At 41.3% G+C, this 24881-nt stretch overlaps 2 protein-coding genes across 6 annotated transcripts in view; one reads left to right on the top strand and one right to left on the bottom strand.

The window, feature by feature from the left end:
- The window catches only part of ZNF507 (zinc finger protein 507), a 39973-nt gene extending 15161 nt beyond the window's left edge, over positions 1 to 24812 (bottom strand). For 2 of the 5 annotated variants that reach the window (XM_045987879.1, XM_045987883.1), the window contains exons 1-6: positions 24663 to 24812; positions 23103 to 23196; positions 21592 to 21714; positions 15237 to 17371; positions 13476 to 13593; positions 9780 to 9894 (exon numbers count right to left, since the gene is read on the bottom strand). In XM_045987879.1, the coding sequence (XP_045843835.1) occupies positions 9780 to 9894; positions 13476 to 13593; positions 15237 to 17369 (2366 nt within the window). In that variant the 5' untranslated portion in view covers positions 17370 to 17371; positions 21592 to 21714; positions 23103 to 23196; positions 24663 to 24812. Of the gene's footprint in view, positions 1 to 9779; positions 9895 to 13475; positions 13594 to 15236; positions 17372 to 21542; positions 21715 to 23102; positions 23294 to 24662 lie in introns of all 5 variants that reach the window. The other 3 variants (XM_045987881.1, XM_045987880.1, XM_045987882.1) reach the window with 3 other exon arrangements.
- Positions 24609 to 24881, top strand: part of LOC123930519 — a 75412-nt gene continuing 75139 nt past the window's right edge. The window contains exon 1 of the mRNA XM_045986742.1: positions 24609 to 24737. Within this exon, the coding sequence (XP_045842698.1) occupies positions 24609 to 24737 (129 nt within the window). The remainder of the gene's footprint in view (positions 24738 to 24881) is intronic.

The raw sequence follows: 24881 nt of genomic DNA, 5'->3' as shown, positions 1-24881 counted from the left end.
AACTGCAATCCGGGGCAAACGAACTTTGGCAAAACCAAGTCTTCTGAACAAAGAATAGGGATGCCCTTCCACAGAGGAAAGCACGAAGTTAGGAAGACTGTTATAAACAAAAAAATCCACTGGGGTAAACTGGGAACTGGAAGCATAGTGGCTTTTCAGTGGCGGAGCTGTGACAATCTGTCACTGCCTGTGCTGGCTGGGTGGTGGTGAGGAGGTAAGTCTTTCTTTCTCCTGCTGGGAGAGCAAAGTAGTATCCACCTGCAAGGCCCTTGTCTTCCTGCCGGGGCTGCAACTGACAATGAGTGGTAGGGCCTGAGAGCTTCCCCTGCTGAACCTGCAACTCCATTCTAGTGAGGCTTCCCTTTACTGACCTTCACAGTATAAATGCCATGAGATAGAAAATGCACAGGTGACCCTATACCAACCTGACCATAATACATGCAGTACCTCAACAAAATATGTTTTTTTTTTTTTTTTTTAAAGATTTTATTTATTTATTTGACAGAGAGAGATCACAAGTAGACAGAGAGGCAGGCAGAGAGAGAGAGAGGGAAGCAGGCTCGCCGCGGAGCAGAGAGCCCGATGCGGGACTCGATCCCAGGACCCTGAGATCATGACCTGAGCCGAAGGCAGCGGCTTAACCCACTGAGCCACCCAGGCACCCACAAAATATGTTTTGAAATGGAAGGTTATCTATGTCTAACAGATCATTTTTAACCATGTTACCAGCAGACCATCAACATTCCTATTTCCAATTATTCCATATACTGGAAGAAAAAAAAAAAAGAATAAAACCCAAAAAGCAAAGCAAAAAACCCTACTGACACAGGAACAGCAGCAGCACATTTAAATGACATCACTTATCACAATTTTGTTTTGCTTTTTTAGTGGACCTGCCTCACGCTCTGATGACAATCCCCTTTGGTACCTCAGTTATTCCAATCTATCAAGGCAAAGTGTACATGCAACATTCAGAAACAAGTGAGCACCCTAACAGATCAATTGCGGGTGCAGCCTCTGAATAAGGCTGGACCAAAGCTTTGGGAATACCAGAAAGAACCCTATTACTCCGTAGGCTAATAAAGTCACATCCACATTTGTATGAAAAATGAGATTTCTTCCCAGCGCAAGAAAGCTATTTTGGCAACCAAAAGAAAGTCAATGGAGAAACCTGTGATATCGTGATTTCTAGTAAGAAATATATATTTGGGGGACGCCTGGGGGTGGCAGTCGGTTAAGCGTCTGCCTTTGGCTCAGGTCATGATCCCACGGTCCTGGGACTGAGTCCCACACAGGGCTCCTTGCTCGGCAGGGGACCTGCTTCTGCCACTGCCTGCTGTTCTCCCTGCTTGTGCTCTTCATCTCTCTGACAAATAAATGAATAAAAAAATCTTGAAAAAGAAAAAAAGAGATATATTTGGTCTTTGTCCCCATTCCTAGCAGAGTTCCAAATCTCTTGGAAGTTCCTAAGTCAGGAGAGGAATCCGATGTCTTTTGTTATGTTACTGATTTAATCTTTTGACCCTCTCAAGGTAACCTAAGGATGGGGGCTGGTTGCCAGAGGAACCAAGCATGGGATTGGAAGGTGGAAGGTTGGAACTTTCAGTCTCCCCTTCCTGCAGGAGAGGGGCTGGACTAAGTAATGAAGCCTCCATAAAGCCCAAAAGGATGTTCTGAGAGCTTCCAAGTTGGTGACTACCAACTTGGTCACCATGGTGACCATGAAAGTGCTGGGAGAGTGGTACCCAGAGAGGGAACAGAAGCTCTGCCCCCTTGCCCTGTGAACTTTCTCATCTGGCTGCTCATCTGTATCCTTTCTATCTTTCAAAAGAAACTGGTAAATATAAGCAAACTGGTTTCCTGAGTTTTGTGAGCAGGTCTAGCAAACCTCTGATTTACGGTGAGTTGGTTAGGAGTGTAGGTAACAAGGAGGAAGTGGGGACAGTCTTGTGGAATGGAGCCCCTCACCAGTGAGACCTGATGCTATCTCCAGGGTTCAATCTGTAAGACCCCTCACCCAGTCAGTGTCTGCTGAGAACTGAGTTAATTGCCTGATGGTGTAGAAAAACACACATGGCTTCTCATAATTTGGCTAAAAAACTGAAAAAAAACCCCAAAGACTAAATTTTTCCATAGGCTTTCTCTTATTGCTCATGGGTCAGTTACCAAGAAAATAAGAATGTGGTTCAAACACCCTATTTCCCTGGCCTGGGACTGTACTTGGACCTTACTCCAGGTCTGATTCAATTAGAAACAACTGCCTTGAGGGATTAGGTAGAAGAAAGCAGAACTTGGGACGTTCTACAAGATCTGAAATGACCTGAGTAGGATTTGAATATGCATAAAAAGATGTCGATAAAAATTCTGCAGTAGAGTGTGTCTTATCACATTTGTTTCCTATGTTTTCAAAGGAATAAATAAGGTTCAGAAAAGTGGCCACTTTAAATTTTGTGAAGAACCTAAGAAATCTTTATGCCACTATGAAAAACAAACTTCTTTGGTCCATCCCTTTAAAACAAAACATACTGTTTTCCTTCAAATTAAACTATCTGTTCTGTTTCCTTAAAAGAAATGCAAGTTTTTCAAAGACTTGAGTTTTTCCCCAAGCCAAGAAAATTGACTGAAATTCAACATGCCTTCATACTGAGACTGAAGAAGTCTGGAACTAGTGGAAGTGATGGTCTGTGACTTCTAAGAGGAGGCAATGAAAGTAATACAGTGCCTGCCTACTGGTAATCTAAGCATTCACTCTGGGGTACTGGCATAGCTGGGATGTCCTCATGGAGAAATCGTGCATATGTTTCTGTGGAGAGCCCTGGCCGAGGCCCTTGCCAACAGCCAGTAGCAACAACCATCAGCCTGGGGAGGGAGCCTTCAGATGGGGTCATCTCCAGCCTTCAAGTCTGCACTAAGGCCCCAAACCTTCTGGAACAGAGACAAGCCATTCCTGTAGTGCCCTTTCTGAATCCCTGAGCATAATAAAACTGCTGCTGTTTTATACCACTGAACTGGGGTGGTTTGGCATGCAGTGGCATCACTAAGAGTTTTCTGGCATACCTGAGACAGGCAGAGTGGCACAGCCTATACAAGCAAGGGCTCAAACCCTGACTCAGACACTTGAGGATTTGGGGAAATTTTAATCCACCCAGTTCCTGTTTGCACATCTATGAAATTGGGACAGTAATATTTCTAAGTACTGGGCTATTATAAGGATTAAAAGTGAGCTGACAAAAATCGAGTGCTTAGCACACTGCTTGGCCGATGTTAAAAAAATGTTGACGGTTATTATGATTTCTAATATTTTTATAGTTATAGAAAGACCAGACTTTATTAAATGACTGACTATAAGGAGAGGCAGCCTTGTCATTCCAAAATGTCACTCCCATTGCTTAAAAACATTCCTGGATTTCGGGCACCTGGGTGGCTCAGTCAGTTAAGTGTCTGCCTTTGCCTCAGGTCATGATCCCCACATCAGGCTCTCTGCTCAGCGGGGAGCCTACTTCTCCCTCTCCCAATGCCCCTCATCTAGCTTGTACTCCCTCACTCTCTGTCTCTCAAATAAATAAATAAAAACTTAAAAAAAAAAAAACAAAACACCAAACTTTCCTGGATTTCGTTTTTTTAAAAAGTATTTTTCTTTTAGTCTTAGTGTCATATTAGAAAACTAGGCTCGGGGCACCTCGGTGGCTCAGTGGGTTAAGCCTCTGCCTTCAACTCAGGTCATGATCCCAGGGTCCTGCGATCAAGCCCCACATCGGGCTCTCTGCTCAGCAGGGAGCCTGCTTCCTCCTCTCTCTCTCTGCCTACTTGTGATCTCTGTCAAATAAATAAATAAAATCTTAAAAAAAAAAACAAAACTAGGCTCATTAATACAAAATACACAGTATTTTAGATCCAGCTGATGTGCACCCCTGAAAATCAGAATCATTATTCTATGAGCACACATTTTCACTTCTAATTATGTACCTCACAAGGCTATTTCAAAAACACCAGTATCAGTTTCAGAGTATAAAGACCCAGAAGTCCTAACTACAAAGAAAAAGATTAATAAATTTGACTATATTAAAGATAGAAATTTCTGTTTGTCAAAAACATCACTGTGAGTAGAAAGACAAGCCATAGTTTAGACGATAAGAGCAATATACATAACAAAGAACTTGTATTCTGAACACAGAACTGCTACAAACCAGTAAGAAAAATGGCAGATAATCCAATAAAAAACAGACAATAGCACACAAGTGAAAAGATACTCAACCTCACAAATCATTAGGGAAATGCAAATTAGAACCAGAACAACATACTTCTCCACACCTACCAGAATGATCAAAATTAAAGAGTGACAATACAAAGTGTTGGTGAGAATATGAACTGGTACAGCCAGTGTACATTTTAGATAATTACTGAGCATCTACCAAAGCAGAACATATATCCGTGCCTTATTACCTAGATACTCTGTTCCTAGGCATAAACCCAATGAAAATGGCTTTGTTTCATAAACATATAAAAGGATGTTCAGGACACCTGGGCAACTCAGTTGGTTAAATGTCTGCCTTTGGCTCAGGTCATGTCCTAATGCTCCTGGGATGAAGCCCTGCATCAGGCTCCTTGCTCAGTGGGAAGCCTGTTTCTTCCTCTCCCTCTGCTCTTGCCCCTGTTCATGCTCTATCTCAAATAAATTAAATATATATATACATAAAATAGATGCTCAAATATAAAATAGAACGCTCAAAAGGCATTATCTGCAATAAGGGGGAAATAGGGCAATAATCCAAATATCTACCATTAGTAGAACGAATGAATGAATGGCTAGTCTTACAGTGGAATACCATACAGCAATGAAAAGGAACGTATTAGTACCACATTAAATTATACATAGTGATGATGATGAGTAAAAAAAGCCCGCCATAAAAGAATGTGCACTGGGGCGATGGGCTGGTTCAGCTGAAAAAATCTTGAGGTCATGAGTTCCAGTCCCATGCTGGCTGTAGAGCTTATTTAAATAAACTTAAAAAAAAAATAGATGTACTACATGATTTCATTTCTGTTAAGTTCAAAAAAGGGCAAAACTAAATTCTGATGTTAAAGGTCAAATGGATGCCTACATTGGTCCGTCAGTTACAGAGTCTGACTTTTGCTATCAGCTCAGGTCTTGATCTTACAGAGTTGTTGAGTTCAAGCCATGTGCTGGGCTCCACTCAAGTCAAGATGGTTAGGGGGTAGAGGCTAAGGGAGAAGGGAGGAGAAAGGTAGTTAGTGCCTGGAAGGCCCCAAGAAGAGGGTGCTGCAGAGGAGCTGGCAATGGCTTATTTCTTGGTCTGAACAGTTATAAGGAGAAGTTTAATTTGTGACCCATCCATCAAGCTGTACACTTAAAGTTTATGCAATTTTTAGGATGTATACTACCTTAAATTAAAAAGTATTAAAATTTTTAAAGAGGGAAAGACCATCAACCAAATGCAATGTTTGGACCTTGTTTAGCTGCTGATTTGAACAAACTAACTTTGAAAGTATATTTGAAACATTTAGGGAAATATTGGGTATTTTTGGCCTAGGTATTAAAACTGGACTCTTAAAAAATTCAACATACCTATCTGGGCAGCTTTTCTCCTTAAGGAGGAAAAAGCATAGTAATTCCACTACATGTTTATTTTCAAAACACAACTTATAGAACCAGAGCCATTTCATAGATGAGAAAAACTATCAGTCAACATTTACTGAGCACCTAAAACACGCCAGGCAGTGTACCAAGTACTTTAGTCCAAAGCCCGTTCCTTCTTTGTCATGTTGCTTCTCCTACCTCTTGTCATGCCATGGTGTAGTTTCAAAACATAAGGACTAATACAAGTGTGTTTATTTTTAAATTTTAATTCTTAATTTCTTTACGGGGGAGGAAGGGCAGTTGGAGAGAGAACTCCATGCCCAGTACACAGCCCAACGTGGAGCTCTATCTTAAAATCCTGAGATCGTGACCACGCTGAAATTAAGCATCAGATGCTTAACAGACTGAGTCACACAGGTGCCCTTCAAATGTCTTTTTAAGGGAGAATTGGTTCAATGTTAGATAGTGAGAAGGGAACTTGGTAACTTGAGGAAAATGTTTTGTCATCCCATCTTCCAACTCCAGCCAGTTACAAAAGTGATATTGGGGGATGTAAACCAGGGGGAATTCTAGAACTGTAATATTAAACTTAAGAGGATAATCTACTATTTGAAAATCTTGAATGGAGCCCTTTAACTGTGGGGTCAATGTTATAAACATCAGGTATATGGTTTACATGGAAATTCCTTAGTGAAGCACTGAAAAACAAAGTTTGTTGCATCTGGTAATGCAACATTTGGGGTGGGATGATGCCTTTTTCATCTTTGCCTGTCCTCACACAGGAATAGCAAATAGCTCTCTTCCTTCTGTGACAGGGACAGAATTTCTGAGATGACCCTGGAAGCACAGGAGCAGCAGAAGAAAACCAGCTCCTTCAATGCCCCCGGAAATATGGTGGGCGTTTAATACAACTGACCTCACTCAGTACTCACAAAGCTTTATGAGCAAGGCAGTGTTCTCCCGTTTCATATGGGAAAGCAGGCTTAGCCTGTAATAATATCCACAAGGTCACCCGGCTGGACACAGGTGTGTGGCCCAGGCCTGAGACTCAAAAGCATGAGTGCTACACAAGACACTGGGTCGCCTCTAAGGCAACACAGCACAGGGATCTCAGCTGTGACATTTCTACTTGGGAGTTGCATCTCTCTTGTAAAAGAAATAAGCTATGCCTGTCTATCCAGAAACAGGATTACTCTTCGTTTCTAAAATGAGAGGTCAATAGCATTTCTGGGGAGGGGGCTAGGGGAGGTGATGTTACACAATGAATCAGTGAGAGAGGACAAGGACAGAAACTGGGCCCAATGAATATTACTTACTGGGTGTTTAGTTTGTGACAGGATGTTGCATATGGTATTGAATTTAGTCTTCATGCCTGCCCTGTAAAGCAGGTGCCTTAATTATCCTCAGTTTAGAAAAGACAGGACCAAGCATAATAGGGTGAAATAGCTTCCCCAACGTAATATGTACCAAGTCAAAGAGCTCAGATTCAATTGTAGGACTATCTGCCCCTGGAACCAGGCTCTTCTTAACTAGTACATGAAGCAGGACTGCCCAGATCACACAAATGGGTTCCGCAAAGGACTGGAATGGAAGCACAAAAAGGAAAGGCTTGTACAAAGAACAGTTACACATACTGCAGAAAACCTATTACATAACAGGCACATTAAAACACCAACGCACCTGTTCTGCCCTTGTGCAAAGACTAGAAGTTGCGCAACAAGGCACTCTAACTCCGTAAAAAATTCATCACTGCTCCTGGTAAGCGTGTTTCTTTCTTTTTTTTTTTTTAAGATTTTATTTATTTATTTGACAGACAGAGATCACAAGTAGGCAGAGAGGCAGGCAGAGAGAGAGAGGGAGCAGGGTAGAAGCAGGCTCCCCGCTGAGCAGAGAGCCTGACGTGGGACTCGATCCCAGGACCCTGGGATCATGACCTGAGCCGAAGGCAGTGGCTTAACCCACTGAGCCACCCAGGCGCCCCGGTAAGTGTGTTTCTTAACAAAATGTAGGTATTCAGAAATGTATACGGCATGGATTCTGAGAAAAGCAAGCCAAACTCTGACCAGTAAGTGTGTAAGGTGGCAAAACTGAATGAAGCATACACGCAACTGGCTAGAAAAACTATGGTGATTACTCGGGTTAAATGAGATTTCAAGAACGCGATGCTAACTAGCTTGAGTCAAGCAGTATTGACAAGGAAGAGGAAGTCCTAGAAGCATACTGGAATACAGTGTGTTAATTCACAATCCCATGTGGATTTAAAGTATATACAGAAGGTCAAAAAAAAGAGTCCAAGATTTTACTGTTTAAAAATAAGACTTATGAGAAAATGTTCATAATTACAGGGAGCGGGACATATGACATTTCTCCCAAGACATAAGCACTCAGGCTAAACCCAGTGACCAAGTGTAGTGTGAATAATCCTGGAAAGTAACACACGGATGCCACTTTCTTGTTAAGAGGAGGAGGATTCTCATAGTACATTGCCCACTGGTAGGAAGACCCTAGGAAAATCACAACGAACCCCAGGAATCTGTGAATATCTTAAGAACACAAGAAAACATAAACTCTAGGACACCAAAAACTATCAAAATTCATTTTTAAGCTATGAGACTAATCTACTCAGGTAGATTGTGGCTCCTCCCCAGAGCCAGAATCTTTCATAAACTTATCATAACTGTATATTTGAGAGTTCACTTATTTATTGTTTATCTATAAATTTCACGAAAGAGGTATAATAACCTTTTTATCATGACTATACTCTAACAGCCCGCACAGCTCCTGTGCTGTATTTATTGCTCAATAAATACTTCTCAATGAATCTAATTCTGGATCCAAAGAATGTTATTTTATTCTTGCCTGGATCACATGAATTTGGCACAGTATGTCATTATATTTAAAAATAAAGATACCCAAAATATAAAGGCAAAACTTTCTCCTCTTATCAGATGAACCAGTGTCCTGTTTCCATCATGTTCTTCTAAATGGTTCCTAGTGTCAATCATAAATGATACACGCTAAGTACCTATTACTGCTCATCTGTAATTTCTGGCATGAAGTTGCTGTTGATAATGGTTAATGACCTTCATTGTATTCTGGGGGAAACTCTTTCTTAGGGATCCTAGTTTTAAAAATGTTTGAAATAAAAACACACTGAGGTAAGGCCAAACATCTTCCATAGAGCTATGAGACTCGGCAAATGAATATACTGAGGACTGATTATAAATAAATAAATAAGAATGATTATAAATAAGTTTGCAAATGTTATACTATAGCATCAAATGATGCCATTTTCATTCATACAGTATAACAAATGTTATACTATAGCCAAATAATGGCATTTTCAGGCACAGTCTGCCAGGTTTTCATTTAGCTACTAATACAGTGGGCAAGTTTCCCACACACTGTGTCATACCTATATAAAAAACTGTGGAGAGAAGTTAAAATGTGAAACAGGTTTTGATAAGCCACTGAAAAAGTTCATGCCAATGGCCTAGCGCAATTAGTCACAGTGACGGTCTCAGCTTTGAGTAGGATCCTGGTACTCTATTGTGGCTGCAAGTGGAACAGATTGCATTGGGACGGGGGACCAACTCCTACAAAAATGTCTGTACTTTTAGCACACGAATAACATGCAGCTTATTCTCAAGAGCTGAAGCGTACTTAAGAAATAACGATTTCTATCTTTCTATCTTGATCACCTGAGAACATCTTTATTTCCTGAAAATAAGTATTAGAATTAGCTTTTGTGGAAAATCAAGTAACAAAATTAAATGATAGCTTAATTTTCAAAAAAAATATCTTTCATAGGGAATTTTATTGCTTTTAAGTTTTAAGCATCTTTTGTTGGAATATGGAGCAGTTAAACCTCCAAATTACTGAAATGTACTCAAAGCACTGAAGATTACTATGGTAATTTATACCCACATGAAACTGAGAACATCAAACTGACAGATGTCAATATCTTCCTCTATTTCAACTAGATGAAATGCCAGTTGTCCTAAGACAAAAGCTTAAAGTTCCTATTTCTTAATAAACTAGACAACACTCATGAAACAAGTAGTGTTTCTTTGTACCTACCTTGTGTTTAAAGAGGTGTTATGAATCTTTAATTCTATTTTTTTCTTTACTGTAAAATACTCTAATACAAGCATTAAAACTCTAGGATCATCACACTTACCTGTATGGCTTGTCAGAGTTATGGATTCGTCTATGGTTTCTAACTCCAACGTATGTTGTACTTGTATAATCGCACACATCACATCTATACTGTTTCTGGACTGAAGACTTAGTCCCTAGACAAGGGATTGGAGAGCTTTAGCGACATGCACTGATTAGATACAAATGACACAGTTTCCACTGTAACTGAATATTTATAACACACAGTATTAATATTTCAATCAAGGCTTTCTCATTTATTAAAATTAACAAGTTTGAACACGGCTTTCCAGGTTCTCCTGCAACTAGACTATCAGCAGATACAAACTGAACATCATCTGACCTGTAAACACAGATACATTGGGTTTGTTTCTGCATAACCTTGTACAAAAGGCTAGAATGTAATAAACTTGATGCCAGCTGCCCTGCTGACTGTGCAGCAGCTGAATTAACCAGAGATACACTGTTGATCTGAAAGGTGGTCTAACTGATACTGGATACACTGTCTTAAGGAAACACTGATTTGCCAACAAGCTGTGATTTCATACTCTAATACAACATTACACAGTATGCTGCAAGGCATGTATAACAAACTCTAGATAAAAAGACTAAAGCTTTTTTTACTCCGCGGGTTTCCTTTTTTTACAACTGAAAGCCAGCTATCAGTGCAACAACGGAAGGAAAAACCAGCACGAATTATTATTCAGTGCTAAATAATATCATATAATCATACCCAGCAAACCGGCAGGTGACAAGGATAAGTGTTATCACTAACGTGAGTGTGCCACTCTCTGGAATCCAGAAGACATGGATCCAGTGGAAAAGAGGCCATGTTACCACCCTCACTCTGCAGCAACAGGGCTGGGTAGTTTTAATCAGGGGAAGCCTGAGACAAAACAAGCTGGATGCCTTGATCATGTAAAACTGTTCCTGAAGATACTCAACACTCTCTTTACTCTTCTGTAGGCACAAAATCCGCAGGCCATTCACAGCCTGACTGCTTTATATTCAGAAACAAAGCAAGCATGGAAAGCTGGAGAATAAGCCAGAACAGGAAGGAAGCTTAGGTAGAACACTAGCACACAGTACAGAATCGTAAAATCGGTGGCACAAAAGAAACCCACGCTGAAATTTCAACACAACAAAGAAAATCCTTAAGTTAAATTTAAGCTTTCTAAAATTGAAATTTTCTTTTGCCTGTAACTACTTTTGCCAGGCAGAACAAAATGTCCTAATTTCCTGGTGTAAGTCTACAACATTAATATACACACTAATCATAATTATAATTTAAGTATTACTCTTAATTGGTAGGTTAAAAACTTGGACTTGATTATAAGTGGCACTGTTCCAAATTCAGTTTTTTGAAAAAAACCCTGGAAAAATGAAGTGTGAAATATTGGATAATGGTTTTGTGTGAGAAATATTACAGATCAATGACAACTAATAAAAATGACAGATGGAAAAACTTAATATAGCACAGAATGAGAGCCCATGCTACTTCAAGCAACTGTTTCCAGTGGAAAGAATATTAGATTTAAAAGTTCAAAACTCTGGGCTTTGTCCTTGCTCTTCCACCTAGTACCAGGGTGATCATGGACAAAAGCATTTTATCTGGTGAGGACTCAGTATTCTCATCTACAAAATGGAAATTTTCGAATTTCCCAGCATGGTTTACTCAGTAAGCAGAGAACCCTCTATTCTTCCTTCACTGCAGTCTGCGTGTCTCCTGCATGTTTGTGTCGGATCTCTTGACCTGCCCCTAGCTGTAGACTCCCCTGAGGGCAGAGATCTGTGTGTTCTGTTTATGCCAAATTTCCAGGGCTTCACAAATTTTATGTTTGCAGTAAGGAACAATTTAATTAAATTTCACGAAGGAGCATCATATGAAAGTGCTCTGCCCATGGCTCTAGAAGAGCACCTGTGTCATTGGCTGATACCCCTGTCAGTATGGTTCTGTCTTCCTCCCCGGCTGCAGTCCGTACAGGCACTGGATGCCTTCACTGGACTGCTGGCAGCGAGCTCCGGATGGGCACTCTGTGCCTTTTGGCAGAAACAATGTCTGAAATACCATTACACTGGGTCTCAGAGTCAAAAACATGTCCTATGTTATTTGTGCCATCAGAGTGGGGAGAGGCAGAGGCTGGGGACCACTGAGGCACACATCCCCCAACTTGTTCATTAATTTTATTAAATGGCTAAAGAAGTTCAGCAAGACATGAATTTCTTTGACCTTCTTTGTGAGCAAAACACTTTGTTTCTTGGCCTGACGACCAGATTTCCAAAGATCTAATACTGAATTAATAAAGTGTCAGCGTAAGTATGCAGGAGGTTATCAGTCATCTGAAGCGTTTTACTATTATCACAGAGAAGAAAAATGGAATGAAGTGAGAGAAAAACAGACATGGCAAGCAGTTTAAATCCATACATTTAACCCCAAGAAACAGCAGAATGCACAAAGAAAAGATGCTGTAAAATGGGGATATGGTGGACAGATGCTATCGCCGTAAAGCTCAAACTGGTTACTTTAATTTTGAGCTGACATTTTAATCTTTTTTATTAAAATTGTGAGTTCTAATTTGTTAACCCATTTGGACAGTTTTATAAATTACTGCTTTGGAAGATGGTGCTAGAAAAGCCATTCCACCACTAGTATTAACCGCAGGTGGTGCCACTGAGTAGTATTTACTTTATTCCTTCATTAGGGATTTATGGTCCAACGACAGCGAATGCTTTAATGTCTCCTTTAAAGGGGGATATGGAAACATAATGAATTAAAATAAAAGGAGGCATTTAGGGCTATTTTGTAAAAAGGAAACAAAACTGTTTTAGCTCAGCCATCTATTGCAGAAACAGATGCTATGTCATAAACTCCTTTTGTTCTGGATAGTTTTACAGGGATGACATCTGTTTGACAAGGGAATTTTGGTGCTACAGTGGTGTCAAAATCAGTTCTTTCAGAAACATTCTTGAATCAGTTATGCTTTCTGGGGTATAATTTAATGAAACATTACGGTAAAACATTTTATTCTGCAGTTGTTTCTAACTTTAATTCTTGGGAAATCTAAAAAGGAAAGTCACCCCAATATGTTTTATTTCCCATAAACACTACATACCGCACTTGAGACACTTAAAGTATATCAATTTAAGAGAGCTGATGCAAGGAAGCACGGTTTATTACGCTTTATCCCTAATTCTCCGGATGTGGCATCCGCCTTTTCATGGAACTCTAATTAAATCTTTGATTCTAATATTCCTATTAGCAGAAACTTGGCCAACTAGTACCTAACTAGTGCATAAAAAGATCTTCTGTGTGTTTGTTTTTTTTTTGAATAATGCAGATGAAATCTGGCAGCCATACTTGGATAAGAATAAGATCTCAGCAGGAAGCCTCACTTAAAGTTTGAGGTGAGAGCCTGCCGTCTGCAAAAGCTTCCCGAGCTTGCTGATATGTCACCCAAGGGTTTATGCTGGACTTGGCTATTACAGGACAGCATAAATTTCAGCCTATTATTTACCTACAGTGTTGAAGCCGAGTACTTACTAATCCAGTGTTTCATTCAATACCTCAGGAACACAGGTTAAGATTCACTCCGCAGTATGAAAAGAGAGAATATAGGCAGCTTTAGTCCTGAAATTAACCCAAATGACAACTAAGAGCTTTTTAAGAAAACTTCCTATGCTAGTCATGCAGCTTGGACCAAAAAAAAAGCACGGATACCTTCCTGAATACATTTTCCATCAGCTGTATCACCGGCAATCCTCGACTCATTAGAAGTTGCTACTGACAAGGTATCTGGAAGACTGTGTTGCTCTCTCTCATGGTTCCTCAGCTGACTCTAAAAAAATTGAGAAATATTCACATGTAACCTTCAATAAATACACCTGCACTGTTACTCAGAGACTGGAGAAGCAGTTAATTGCTTTCACGGGCTAGTACCTAAAACACATTATCAGTGTTTTAAAATCAAATGTGCTAAAAGATTACCTGACTTATTTGACAGTTTATGGGAAGAAATATGCTAGGGAAATCACAGTCTCATCAAAAAGGCAGCTCTTGGGTGCCTGGGTGGCTCAGTGGGTTAAGCCGCTGCCTTCGGCTCAGGTCATGATCTCAGGGTCCTGGGATCGAGTCCCACATTGGGCTCTCTGCTCAGCAGGGAGCCTGCTTCCCTCTCTCTCTCTCTCTCTGCCTGCCTCTCTGCCAACTTGTGATCTCTCTCTGCCAAATAAATAAATAAAATCTTTAAAAAAAAAAAAAAAAAGGCAGCTCTTTGTGCCTTTCCCGAGAGGAATCCCCTGCTATCCCCTGCTTACGCGTGGCACGTGCATACTCACTTACACCCTGGCCTGCCAGCGGAGGAAAAGAGCAGAGCACTCAGAATAACCCAATGCTTTCATAAAAATAAATCCAAACAGCAACTGGTTTGCTGGACTCCTGGTAATTTCTGTCTTTCAATATTAACTAAATGTGCAAGAGAGACCCAAATGGAACCGTTCCTCCACGGGATCTTCTTCTTCCACCTCCACCAATCAAGAATGCAGGAGCCAAAGAAACTTCGGGAACCTGCTTTTGCTGCCCATTTGAATGCACTGCTTGTCTGGTAGCCTGAGACCACTTCGGATTTTCATGAGGGCAACCCAAGTAGGCAATGAAATCTCAGACTCAAATTTAAGACTTTTTAATTCCTGAGCTAGACCCCCAACTCTGGGGATCTGAGAGAAAAAGCCTACATCCCAGCTACCCTTTAAGCACACTTTCCCCCCACGGAACAGTCAACTGACGCACGACAGAAGGAAAGTTTGAAACTAATGAGTCAGTCTGGTTTCCTTTACAGAAACAGAAACATCATCTCATGCTGGTTGTTGGTTTTAAGGTAGCATGTAAGATGAAAATCAGTCAAAATAGTCCTTGAAAGTCCCTTAAACTGCCCATAAAACAACACATGTGGCTCTGTTTCCACTTTACTATCTTTCATTAAGTCCAAAACAGCTTATTTTCCCTCCTGCAATGACATAGATCGCTACTGGCTGGTTGTGTAGCTCAAGTGAACGACCTACATTTTGGGGCCATGGTAGATGAAAAATAGCTATTTTTTTGCGCTGATGATGTAGGATTACATTTGTGTAAATCAAATATGTGTACGTCCCTCCACCGTACATTCCCTTGTAATTACCCTGCAATTTAAAATCAACACATTTAAAAAAAGATATCCACGCTAAAACTAAAGCAGTAAACACAAAAACTGTTAAGGAGGCGGTCGGCAGGGAAAACAATCCTACACCAGAAATTCTGATGACCTAGATTTCAGTCACAATTTTAATACTAATTCAGTCGGGATCCTCTGGGCAAATCATCCAACTTCCCTGGGTCTCAGTTTCCTTATCTATAAAATGAGGTGGTCGGGTTCTCTCTACCAAGCTCCCTCCCGACTCTAAAAATTCGAAGGTTCTCTGAATGATTTCCTGAACCAATACTTACCTTATAGTGGAAAGACTCTTCGCACTGCTTGCACTGGTATATTCTTGTTTTACAGTGGTTGATCATGTGGTTCTCCAGATCTTTGCTGTTGTCAGCTATGTGCTCACAGATAGGACACTGATACGGCTGTCTCTGCCGATGGACTCGCAAGTGCTGCTTGATGTAGCCCTTGTTCCCGCTTGCGTAGTGACACAGGCGGCAGCGGTAGGGCCGATCAGCATTGGGGATGTACTCCACCACGCTGCTTCCTGACAGGCTCGCCTCGCTGTTCGGTTGGCACTGGGCGTTGTCCTGCAACTCTTTCAAAATGTCATCATCTGAAGCATTTTGGTCTGTCCTTTCCCTCAGCTTTTCAATGACAGTCAGTAAGGACATGCTGATGCCTGTCTTAACTTGCCCATCGGACAATTCCTGCCTACCCTCCGGGAGTGCTACCAATGTTGAGCTGCTTTGGTTAAAAGTAGTTAATCCATCTGCGGAGTTTTTGAGTGGTGACATCATTTTAGAATATGCTGCCAAAGTGCTATCTACTTGCCTTTGTCCGGTGTCTGGATCTAGAAGGTTAATGTTCCCGTAGTGCCCGAGGTTGGCTCTCGTCAGTTCCGCAGCTCGTATGGGCATCGTGACGAGGGCTTCTGCGGCTAACGAGTGTAGTCTGAGAGACTCAGAATTTGTTCTCCTTCGGCCTGGTGGGGCGTTCTCATCAGCAGCCAGTCCTTTGTTTATTAACTCGCTGTCTTTCTTCTCTGGACTGCTCCAGCCTATGATCAGCCCCCCAATATCAACTGTACATTTATCAGCTCGATAAACTTCATTTCTTCCTTCACACCCAATCTGGGATTCTGTTGGGCTCAGGTTTTTGCCCTCTTCGATTTCAGCATTCATGAGGAAATGCTTCTGCGGAAGAGTTTCTTCCGCACTCGGGAGACGCTCCACTATCACGTTAACGTGGCCTTTTTTGTTTGGGCTGCTACTAATGATCTTCTGTGCGGATGAAAGCAGACTGTCGGCAATCAGATTCTCCTCCACATCCGAAATCACCTCCAGCATTTCTTCCTCGTTAGGGTCAAGAGTAACAGACTGACCTAGATGAACTCCCCCTTCCGCACCCTGTTCCAAAGGAGATGAAGAGGATAATGTTTCTGAGCTGCAAATCTGTACTTGTACTGAAGGCCCATTGTGGATACTCAGTTCATTGTCTCCAATAGCAATGACTACTGCGTCCAGCCCACCAGGCTCAGCAGCCACTGAAGAGTCCAGCAAGCCTAGAGGCTCGTTTTCATTTTCGAAGATTGGATAGGAGCAATCGACCTCCCCGGCATGCTTCCAAGCATGTGTTTTCAACATTCTCTGCTGGCCACAGGTGTAACTACAGAACAAGCAACGGTACATGCCGTACTGTTCATATGCGTACCACTTCCTCTTACCCATCTCTGTCACGGGTGCATTTTGGGCAGGGTGAGCTTGCGGACTGTCCACACTCATGGCGGTATCAGAAGTGGTTTCATTCTTTCTTTCTGCGGGTCTCTGAGACAAAGAGTTGGAGGGGCTTATACACTGTGGGGCTTTGGGCTGAGTGTGACTGTTGGCATCATTTTCGTGGTCATTTACCACGTGAGCTTCAAGTTCCTCTTGGCTTTTAGATGTGACGTGGCACTCCGAGCACATCAGAATCACTTCATTCTGGTGACCATGCTGCTTGATATGATCTTTTAACACAGAAAACGATGACGACAGAAACTTGCAAAGGCTACATTGGTAAGACATAGCCTTCCCGTCGTTCTGGGCAAGAGAGCCAGGGGTGAAGTGTATCTGTGACATCTCAGTCTTTCTAATCTCGGCAGCAGGTGACTGGGTTACTTTAGCCGGAATCTCACAAAGTTCCTGGGCTTCAAGAGAGTGTGCTGCAGTACTGGAACGTGAGCGTTTCTTCCCAATTAAGAGACATTTTTGTGACTTTTCATGTTCTACTATCTTGCTCAACTTCTGGATAACATGGATTAATGGATCTGTTTTAACTTTTCTTTGTTCATCAATTTCCAATGATGAACTGATGACAGTTTCAGCAGTCAACAGAGCCTCTTGTTCTCCAATATCTGGCACCAACATGGCAACACTGCTGCTTTCTTCCATATCTAGAAAGGATGACATACAACAGAAAGAAATAACCAGATGATAGGTATCCCAGGTATGTAATTACAGGAAATTGAAACTGATCTTAAGAGTTTAAGCTAATCTCTGTATTCTCTAACCTGGGAGTTCCGTATCAGTATACCTGGGTATGCCCAATAGAGACTTAAACTGTTTACAACTTCTCTTTGGAGTGCCATTCCCTATCAAGACTGATGATGATCTTTCCATCAATTTCTTTCTTTGGAAATGACTGTAACAATTTGAAACTCCTTTTTCTTCACTTTCTTTCCTCTAGACATCTAGCTGGGTCCAATCAGTACCCTCTCTTTTGCCCAATGCCAAAAAACAGGACTCCTATTCCTTGACTGAAAGAACACAAGCATTCCCAGGGCATGTGGAACCACCTCAAGCTACTACAAAATACTATTCTGTAAGGCCAATATGTGATCGACACAATTCTTGGGAGACAACTTCTTATACCAAATATAATTATAATTTTAGTATTAAAACCATACAGTTTTTCCTCCCCAGATCTTTGGAGTTATGAAAATAAATAGTCGTGAACCTTTTGTAAAGGGCAGAGTAAATTTTGAGAAGTACTATGCAGACGAAACTACATAAAAGCAAAGATCTAGTTCCTTCTTTTACTTCCTTCGATTTATCTTCCTGAAGATAAACCACAAACCATGCTGTGGTTTTTTCCTAGAGGCCGTATTAGTGGTCAACTACTACTCATACGCATGTATGTTCTTCATTCTTTCCTTTTTTTTCCCCTGAAAGGGAGAGGGGCATCAGAGAAGGAAAACAACTGGTGTTTCAGGTCTATACATTCGAAGTCCTTAAAAGGGGTTCTCTGTAAGTTCTAGCAATGCACTACAGCCAAGGAAGTTACAAAACAAAAAATACTCACAATATCTTTCCGCCTAGATCTTGAATTCTCTATTTCCTGGCAGTATTTTCATTTCAAACATTTCCTTTGGCTCAAAGTGAGATTAATTTGTTGACTTGGATCACATTTTTCAGTTTAGGCCTTTTTCCAGCAACAAGTTTTGTTTTTCCACATTTTAGGTGCATTCTGGAGTCTTACTCACAACATTCAATAAATGCCAGCAAAATTTTTAGTGGCACCAGCTATAGACCAAAGACCATACTATTCTTAAACTCCAGTTACAGGCTCTGAATTCTTATTTTAGGAGGTGAATAATGGCTTCTCTCCCCCCAGGTGGCTCAATCAAAACGGAAGGGCCCTTCAGCCCTGCCAAGATCAGACCTAATTCCTGCTAGACCCTACCAGTGCTCTGACCAGCTGTGGTGCCAGTCCTCCCATATCTACTCTTGGCAACAGTGATGGCTTTTCCTCTCTGATTTTTCTGCTCTTTCTGGCACACAAAATTTCTATATCTAGGTCCACATCAGGCAAAAATGCAAACATTTTACTCTCGGTTTCTTTAGTACTACTTCTTCCCTCCTTCCCTGATAGTCTGTCCAATGTGATCAGCTTTCTTTTCTTCTCCATGTCCAACTGCACTCGTGGCAAGGAACGCATTCCATAGCCATTACAACAGCGACTGCTACCCCAGCTCAGACCGCTGGCCCTTTAGCTACTTTCTTCCTTAAACCATCTGAGGGCATTACCTCTCGAAAGACTATGGAGTCCCTTTCCATCTTTCTCAAGTAGGAAGAGTAGTATTTTTAAATCCCTATACTCAATCTTAAGTCACTAATGAAGGGACCAGTATGGGAAAAATTTGTTTCTCTGGGAAAATCCTTTGTGACTTCATAAGTCACCTTATTGCCCGAGAATTTCACATTTTTAGGCCAAAGGGCACTATGGCTCTTTCTGTGACTACTGATTTCCCTTTAAGGCCACTCAAGGCTTTTTTTCTTTCAGTTCAATTATTAAATGCAAATTAGTTAAGTTATTGTTAGTAACAGGAATCCTTGGACATTTAGTTTCTTGCACAAGATTTGGTGGTCTATTGTAGACCTAAGGTGTCCTTCTCAATGAAATGTGACATCCATGTAGGCTGACTGATAGTCTGCATGTTGACAAGTGACTATTGGCTCAACAGACTTTGCATACCCACAGGGTTACAAAGGTGATTCATGTTATCCCTCTTCTACTTAATGACAGAATAGGAATGAGAGCAGTGCAAATTGCTCCCTGTGGATATTTCAGTGTGTAACCTTAAAAAGAAAGTAAAATGAAGAGGAGGAGGAGTTCATCTTAACTGAAGAAAAAGACTAATACAAAAGAAACTGACAAAACATTCAGATTTTAAAAGCGGTGTCTGCTCAGGCATTAAGAGCTAATGGAAATTTGCAGCAGATGCTCCAATTTTCCCTGAACATTTATGTAAGTACCTCATTTTAGAGGCTGCATACATTTGGGGATAAGTACAGAAATGGCAGCTATAAAACAGATATGACAACATAAAATACATCACGAAACACCTGAAAAACTAGTTTGAGTCTGCACGGCAGAATCGATGTACAACTCTCGTCTCATTAAACAAAAGTCTTTGTTAGAAAAGGTTAGATAAACAGTTCATAACAAAGTATACACAAGGAGGGAGTTAAGCTGACCGTAAGGCCAATCCTTTAAATTTTCTCAAAAATTTCACTTTGGGCCACCAATGTGCACATATATATGGGATTCCACGTCAAGTGAACTAAAATTTGGGGGAAAAAAAAAGAGATGAAAATAAGGAGTACAAATACAATCCTACAATCCCAGTGGCTCAAAGATGACAACATGGATTATGAACACATGCATACTATCCATGACCTTCAACAGATCAATGTCAATGAAACTTTAAAAAATGACTATGGTCAAAGGGGTGGGTGCGGGGGTGGGGATAAAGTAGGAATGGCAAATTTTATAACTGAAGTTGAGTGATGAGTACCTAGGAACTCCTCATACTGTTCTTTCTACTGTGTACATGTTTAAAACTTTTCATAATAAAAAGTTGTAGTAAAAACTGTTACATGCAAGGCATTAAACAAAACACGATTATGGAAAAAAAATCACAGTACTCATGGTTTAAAACTGAGTTGACTGAATAGGACAAACATATTTAGAAGTTAAAAGAGAATTAACAGCTTTTAAATAATGAAACAGTACACATGATAAAACAGTCGGAAGGCAACAGCCAATGACCAAACCCTAATAAAAACTGAAGAGCTAGTTTTGGTCTAGGAAGGTAAAGAAAGGCTTTATGAAGAGGTGGGAGGTACACTGTATTCCAAAAGACGGTTTGCCAGATGTCAACCATCTGCCCTCCTGGGCTCAGTGTCTCCTCTTCTCCACTCTGTTCTCTGCCTCAGGAGGTATTACATCATTAGACTCCCATGCCCTCTGGTTTCTGGTTGCCCGTGGGGAGCCATGACAGAAGATCAGAGGGAGGTACCAGAGTGAGATCAGGATATTCATGTCCTTGGTTCCCTCCCTCTAGGTCACCTTGGATTGGCCATGTTCAATGGAAGGCCATTCTCTCCAGGCGGGGGGCTCTGCAAGACTTTCCGGCTTCTGGTAACTCTTCCTTCTCCTGACACTGCTAGCATCGGATAACTGCATTATCCCTGTAGTTTGCCTACATCTTTATGAAGTCCTACATCTTTATTAAGAGTATCTTTGTAAATATATCCTCCTTGAATTATCCTAATTAGAGTGCTTCAGTTGCTCTTTTGGAATTCTGTTAACACAAGGGTAAGACTGACAAGGAAAACAGCCATAACATTATTATGTTTTCATAAACAAGAATAAACCTGCTATCTAGTTATCTGGTTAGTGAAAAGACCAATATGGCTGAATAGGAAGGTTTACAGAAAGAGGAAAGACTGGAGGCATCAGCAAAGTAGGGAGCTTCTTGTTTGGAATCTTTAGACATAACATTAGACAAAATGTACCAAACTGTTACAAATAAATAAATACAAATTGCATCCCAAACCAGAAAAGTTCTACAATCCTTCCACTCAGTCTCAAATCTTTCCTAGACGACAGTACAGGTTTCCCCAGCTACCTGAAAGTAGAAACTTCCTACGAGATCTTTTAGAAGCCGAAAATGATGTCAAGTGAAGAAGGAATGACCCTTAACTTATATGGAAGATGTTTTGCGTGTTCACCAAACCAAAAAGTAACCTCTTAGGCTTTTCTGATACCTCAGGACACACCTTGCTAACGAATGCACAAAATAGATCAAGATAAAGCACAGATGCTCACAGACACAGTTCAAAGCTCTGGCGCCTTGATGCTGAGATGCTGAGTGCAGTTCCCGGGCAGGGAAGGAGCTTGGTGGGGCCACTCTTGCTGCTTGCGGTACGCGCTGCCTCTATTAATGGCTTGCTGCAAAACAAAGATTAAAAACTACTTTTGGTTTGCATCTTTTTTTTTTTTTTGTAGAAGTGAAATCTTTGGATTTCTTTCAGTTAGAGAAAACAAATACTTTTGTAGGTCCTTCATAAAAGCGAAGTGGCAGAAAGCAAACTGAAAAGTGGAGGAGACCTATATTCCATAGCCTAAGCTTGTAATTAATGTCTTTTCCAAGAAAGGAACCAAATTATTTCTGTTGTCTTTCTTTCCTTATAATTTACTACTTGGTTTCTTTGTACATCTAATTAGTTCCTTTCAGTTATAGCATATGGTTATCGTAAGTAAAATCAAGTTGAACAATTCTTGTGGGCCTGAGGGGAACTGGAGAAAAGCTGTAATTTTCTGTGGGCATGCAAACGCAGTTTGCTATTTTATAAAGAACTTTTCCTTTCAGACTAACAATTTGTTCTTTCCCAACTAGACAAAGATTGTGTGAAGTAATGACCAATTTCCCATTCTTCTAGATTATCATAATCCTAAAATACAAAACATTTTGCTCCAATCAAAAGGCAGAAGTTCCTCTTCTAGAGTACCCTTGATCAGCTGTGTGATCTTAGGCAAGTCACTGTTTCTGTGGGTTTTATTCAGATTCCTCAGATGTAAAACAAGAGACTGGTACTAGATGAACTTTCATGTCCCTAAATTATGAACTTTCTATAAAAAATTACCTTGAGATTGCTTACACATTATTTATAGATTTATCTTACTGTCAGCTATAATTTATTTGAATTAAAATCTCCTTAGCTTAATGTGATTAATTGCCACTAAGAAAAAAACAGTATCAATATCACAAGTACATGAATTTTATAATCTAAAATTTCTTAGTTGGCATCTAGCCTGAGAGAATATTCTAATTTGGCAGCCACAGCGAAGACATAAGGTCTAACTAACATTAACCAATATTAAGATTTAACATTTACTGAGCACCTATAATGTGCCAAGCACAGTGCTGGAGACTACAAAAATAAGTAAGAAGAGATCCTTGTCCTTGAAGTGCTCACCATCCAGGGGGCAATGCCTATGTAGACTTGTGTATTCGTGTTATTTCTGATAATAGTAGCCTCTTTTTTGCACTTAAGGAATCTGAGGCTCACAGATGTAAAGTAATAACTGGCTTAAGAATTGGAATCCAGACATATCTGATTCTAAATCCCCTTTCTTAATATACCAATTTCTCTCTTACATCTCAGTGAGAACATATATGTATAAGAATCAATACTGAAAAGAATAACAGCCCCTTAGAGCAAGGCTATGTCAAACATGTTAGCATGTTTGATCTTAGTAACACTCTGGATCAGGCCAGGTGGGTGTTACACAACTTTACAAGTAAGGAAACACTCAGTGTGGTTTAAGTGACTTACCCAAGGTTACATGGCTGTCAAGTGGCAGAGCCAATGTCTTTCAAATCAATTCCTGAAATTAACACAGTCCCTTGGATCAATCTTCAGAATTCAGCTGCGGCCAAGAGTGAAAGTATATAGTATCAAACATTTCTCTTTCTTGGTGAAACAAAGTAATGATTTCTTCTGGCAGTGAAAAATTTCCCAATATTCTATGTGAAAAAGAAATTCAGAGGAATGTTCATGCAACCCAATCATGTGACGCAAATTTACATAATTTCCCTAACAAGTAGACTATGATTTTACACAAGTTTGGAAAAAAAAAAACAAAAAACAAAACTGCTCTGGAAACTTCTCCCAATAATTGTGTATTTTGTTTTAGCTCAGAATTTAACTAATTGACTCAAAATACGATTGGTTTTACTGATACCTCTCTAATGAATAAGGATCTATAAACTGTAAACTGTAAACTGCTATTTTAATCTTAACCAAAAATACAATCTAAAGGATGATTCTGCAAACTTCAAACAGTTCTGCAAGCACATTGGGCAGGAAAAGAGAGGACAGATTGACCTATATATCTTCTAATGCAGTTTCCTGCCTTGATCCTTGCTACTGTTTCTTATACCAACTAGACTGAATCTCAAAAATCGAATAATGCCTGTCTGTTTCTCCTAGAATGCAGCTATCTTATCGATTATGGTTAAGTAAATAGTTCGTTGCCAGGGCAGAAAGCACGTCTTTGGTCCTCCCCTGAAGTTAATTTTAAACGAGTTAGTGAGGTAAAGGAATGAAGGGTCAGGCTTTCTCTTTTAATCAATAACGCAACCCATACACTGAGTCAAAGCAGAGTACCGAAGAAAGTACAAGCTCAAGGAGGTGATAAATCCAGTAATTGCCTGATAAAAGAGATGCAGACTGATAGTAAATTATAGCCCACCGCAGTAACTAAAAAGATCGCCTACGGGTTGGGATGATGGCCTCCGCCTAATTAATCATCCAGGCCTTCCACACAAACCATTCACTCCGGATGCCCGCAGGTCTTAAAAGGTGGGAGCTTTTTTCCCCCCACTGATCTCAGTGATCTCTGGGGACACCAGTTCACCGAAAAGGTTCGTAATAGGGGCAGAAGGCTAGGATTTTCTCTACTAGCTTTTTCTATACCAAGAATTGGCTGCAGGGCTGGGGCGATGGGGCCTGAGAAAAGTAATCAGGAGGTGCGGTGAGGACACCGTCGTGAGCTTTATCGCGGCTGGCCTAAGCGGTTTCACATCTGCTGGGGGGAAGGAAGCAAGGAACGCCTTGCAGGCCCGCCTGCAGACAAGGCTGGTTGACAGTATGCGGAGAGCGGCAATTTCCCCCCCACCCCCCGCGGCAGGGCAAGCCCGGGGTCTCCGCTGGCCTTGCTGTGGGCGGCGCAGAGCACTGGAAGAGGACGCGGAACTTAGGGCATGTGGCGGGCCCTGGGCGGTGTCGCCCCGCTGAAAAGGAAGCTGGCGCCGGTAGAGGCCTGAGGGGAGGACGCACATGGCCGGCGGCGGCGCTACCTGCGGGCAGAGGGGCGGCCCCGGGGCGCGGTACCTGCGGTCGGGCGGCGGCTGCTGCTTCCGCGAGCCTCCTTTGGCCGGCCAGGAGACCGGCCGTGCCCTCGCCCTCGTCCTCGCCCACCTCTCTCCCGGCTCTTTGCCCTCTTTTCCCCCGCTTTTCCCCTCCTCATCCGGAGCTCCAAAATGGCGGCGCTGGGGACGGATCACGTGAGCCTCGGGCAGGTCAGGTGACCCGAGTGGCGGGCCGCGGGGC

Source organism: Meles meles, chromosome 19 (assembly GCF_922984935.1).
Source record: "Meles meles chromosome 19, mMelMel3.1 paternal haplotype, whole genome shotgun sequence".
In the NCBI taxonomy this organism is placed as follows: Eukaryota; Metazoa; Chordata; class Mammalia; order Carnivora; family Mustelidae; genus Meles; species Meles meles.
This window is presented reverse-complemented; position numbering and strand designations above follow the sequence as displayed.